Source organism: Danio rerio, chromosome 11, assembly GCF_049306965.1.
Source record: "Danio rerio strain Tuebingen ecotype United States chromosome 11, GRCz12tu, whole genome shotgun sequence".
Classification (NCBI taxonomy): domain Eukaryota; kingdom Metazoa; phylum Chordata; class Actinopteri; order Cypriniformes; family Danionidae; genus Danio; species Danio rerio.
In genome coordinates, this window is record NC_133186.1 from 6,563,164 (window position 1) to 6,565,643 (window position 2,480).

Below are 2,480 nucleotides of genomic sequence, written 5' to 3' on the forward strand. Positions count from 1 at the left end.
CTCTACAACCTTCTAGAGGCTCTGCAGACGACTTGTGTTTTGCAAAACAAAACCGTGATTTCCACATCAATTAGATGCATCTTTTTTCAATGCACATTGGATGCTTTGTGATGAGCAGTGGGAGTCATCAGCAAGTTTCGACCAAACACTCTTGCAATTTAAATATGTGCCCCAGCATTATATAGTGCATAATGCAATTATATAGTTTCCTTTATATATATATATATATATATATATATATATATATATATATATATATATATATATATATATATATATATATATTTTTTTTTTTTTTTTTTTTTTTTTTGTTAAATTTAATTAAAATTAGTTTTTTAAATTCTGAACATGATGCAAAAGTTTCAAATGTAACTGCAACACCATGCACATCGAAAGCATCTGGGAAACTCCATCATTTTCATAAGGAAATTCCATCGCTTTCGATAGAAACAAATTAAGCCACTAGGAGCATGTTGTACTGGCTGGAGCGAACCAACCCACGTGGGGTGTAGCAGGAGTTTCCCCCATGACCAATGGCTGAACGACCTCGAGACGCTGGTTGAACGTTTGTAACCAATAAGAAAGAGTAGCATTTTGTGAAGCCACGCCCCATTTACAGTGGTATATAAACTCGCGTTTCGCCGAGAATCGACAGAACCAACTTCTCAGGCACAGAGAAACGAGCAAAGGAATACTGCAACTCCTAGCGACTTTTGGATTATACTCCGAACACTATACACACTTTGACTGGATTTGAATATTTCCGAGTTTATCCGGAGACTTGTGGATTACCACTATTTGAAGCAAAATGACCCTGGAAGAAGTCGTTGGATGCAACATTACTGATACAAAGTAAGTTCCTTTTATTGCACGCATGCATGTCTTTTATAGTAGAGTCTAACTGAGCAGATGAGTGTACAGAAAGTATTGTCGCTGACCATAGCCGCGTTATTTCTACAGAATGGACACCGTGAGCCAAGCATTGGAAGAGCTGCTGGTAGCAGCGCAGAGGCAGGACTGTCTCACAGTCGGCGTTTATGAGTCTGCAAAACTAATGAATGTGTAAGTATACACTTGTGGTTCACTTTCATGCATCTTAATAATGCACAGTAATCGCTTTATCATCATAAACAAGATACTAATCGCAATAAAATCTGATTTACAGAGATCCAGACTGCGTTGTGCTGTGCATTCTGGCCACCGATGAGGAGGATCTGGACGACATTGCGCTGCAGATTCACTTCACGCTCCTGCAGGCGTTCTGCTGCGATAACGACATCAACATCCTGCGGGTGTCCGGACTGAGACGCCTGGCACAGGTGCTCGACGAGCCGGCCACCGTGGAAAACAGCGAGCCCAGAGATTTCCACTGCATCCTCGTCACTGTAAGTAGACATAAACAGCTTATCATATGCGGTTTTAAGAGGTGCATCTTTAATTTCGCACGACAGTTACTTACCTTTCGTTTTTATGTTTACGCAGAACTCTCAATGCCAGCCTCTCAAATGCCAGGCACTGAAGGACGTGGGCACCTACTGTGAGGAGAGCCGTTGCAAAAACCAATGGATTCCTTATCTGTCCCTGCAAGAACGCTGAACTATTCGCGATGCTGTTTGTGCAACGAAAGGATGAAAGAGTCATTCTCTGCGAATGAAAGCAAACGGGCTCTGCAACAGCCGCCGTTGACTGCTGCGTCATGGGGATGGAGCTGTGTGAGAGAAAGTGGAGCTCCTGGAACTGTGCGCATGGTACATTCCACCCTGCCCCTTCAGCTTGTCGTGTCCTCTGTGGGGGAAAAGAAGTGGTCGTTTTTGGTAGCGGAGGAACAAGTTGTGGGAACATGAGCTGTGAAAGCTGCCTGTCGGCGCAAGCTGTGCGAGAGAACTTGCACGCGGGCGGCGTGGGCGCGCGCCCAAGCCTCATATGTGCAATGGGGTTGGAAAGCGACGAGTGTATACGTCACTATCGCTGAATGCGGGACGAACATTTTGAAAGACTGAGCTAATAATCTGTGTATGTGCTGGATATTGTATCTGATAGTTGCCTATCAGTATCTGCAAATGGACTGAAATCGCTTCTGTTTGTCTGCACTGAAAAGGACAGTGTTTGTGGAAAACAAAATCTGTCGAGCTAATGAAAAATGCATACTATGAATTGATGATGTAAGTTATTCCTTGTAATTTAAACAGAGTAATATATACATTGCTGCTCATGTCAAATGCAATGCTGTTTCAATAAATTATTGATTGAGAATTTAAATCTCTGTCTGATGTCTTGCTTTGGGGATGGTGCACAAAGAAACATGATCATTATTGAATAGGGCATGGACATTCACTTATGTTTAAAGTAAACAACAACACTGACAAATGATTCACTAAAGGATTTAGGAAGTTAAATGGTTGTAAACCATTTAGTTAGGATGAATTTACACAAGTTCCTATATTTAATTCATTTGTTTAAATTCAAAACATATAAATTTT

The 2,480-nt window shown here is 41.5% G+C and overlaps 1 protein-coding gene across 1 annotated transcript; it reads left to right on the forward strand.

The window, feature by feature from the left end:
• Positions 1 to 653: 653 nt before the first annotated feature.
• Positions 654 to 2,259, forward strand: gadd45ba (growth arrest and DNA-damage-inducible, beta a). The gene is given in 4 exon segments (NM_213031.3): positions 654 to 852; positions 961 to 1,062; positions 1,166 to 1,385; positions 1,483 to 2,259. Coding segments are annotated over 4 exon segments (480 nt in total). The 5' UTR covers positions 654 to 808; the 3' UTR covers positions 1,597 to 2,259.
• The last annotated feature ends 221 nt before the right edge of the window (positions 2,260 to 2,480 follow it).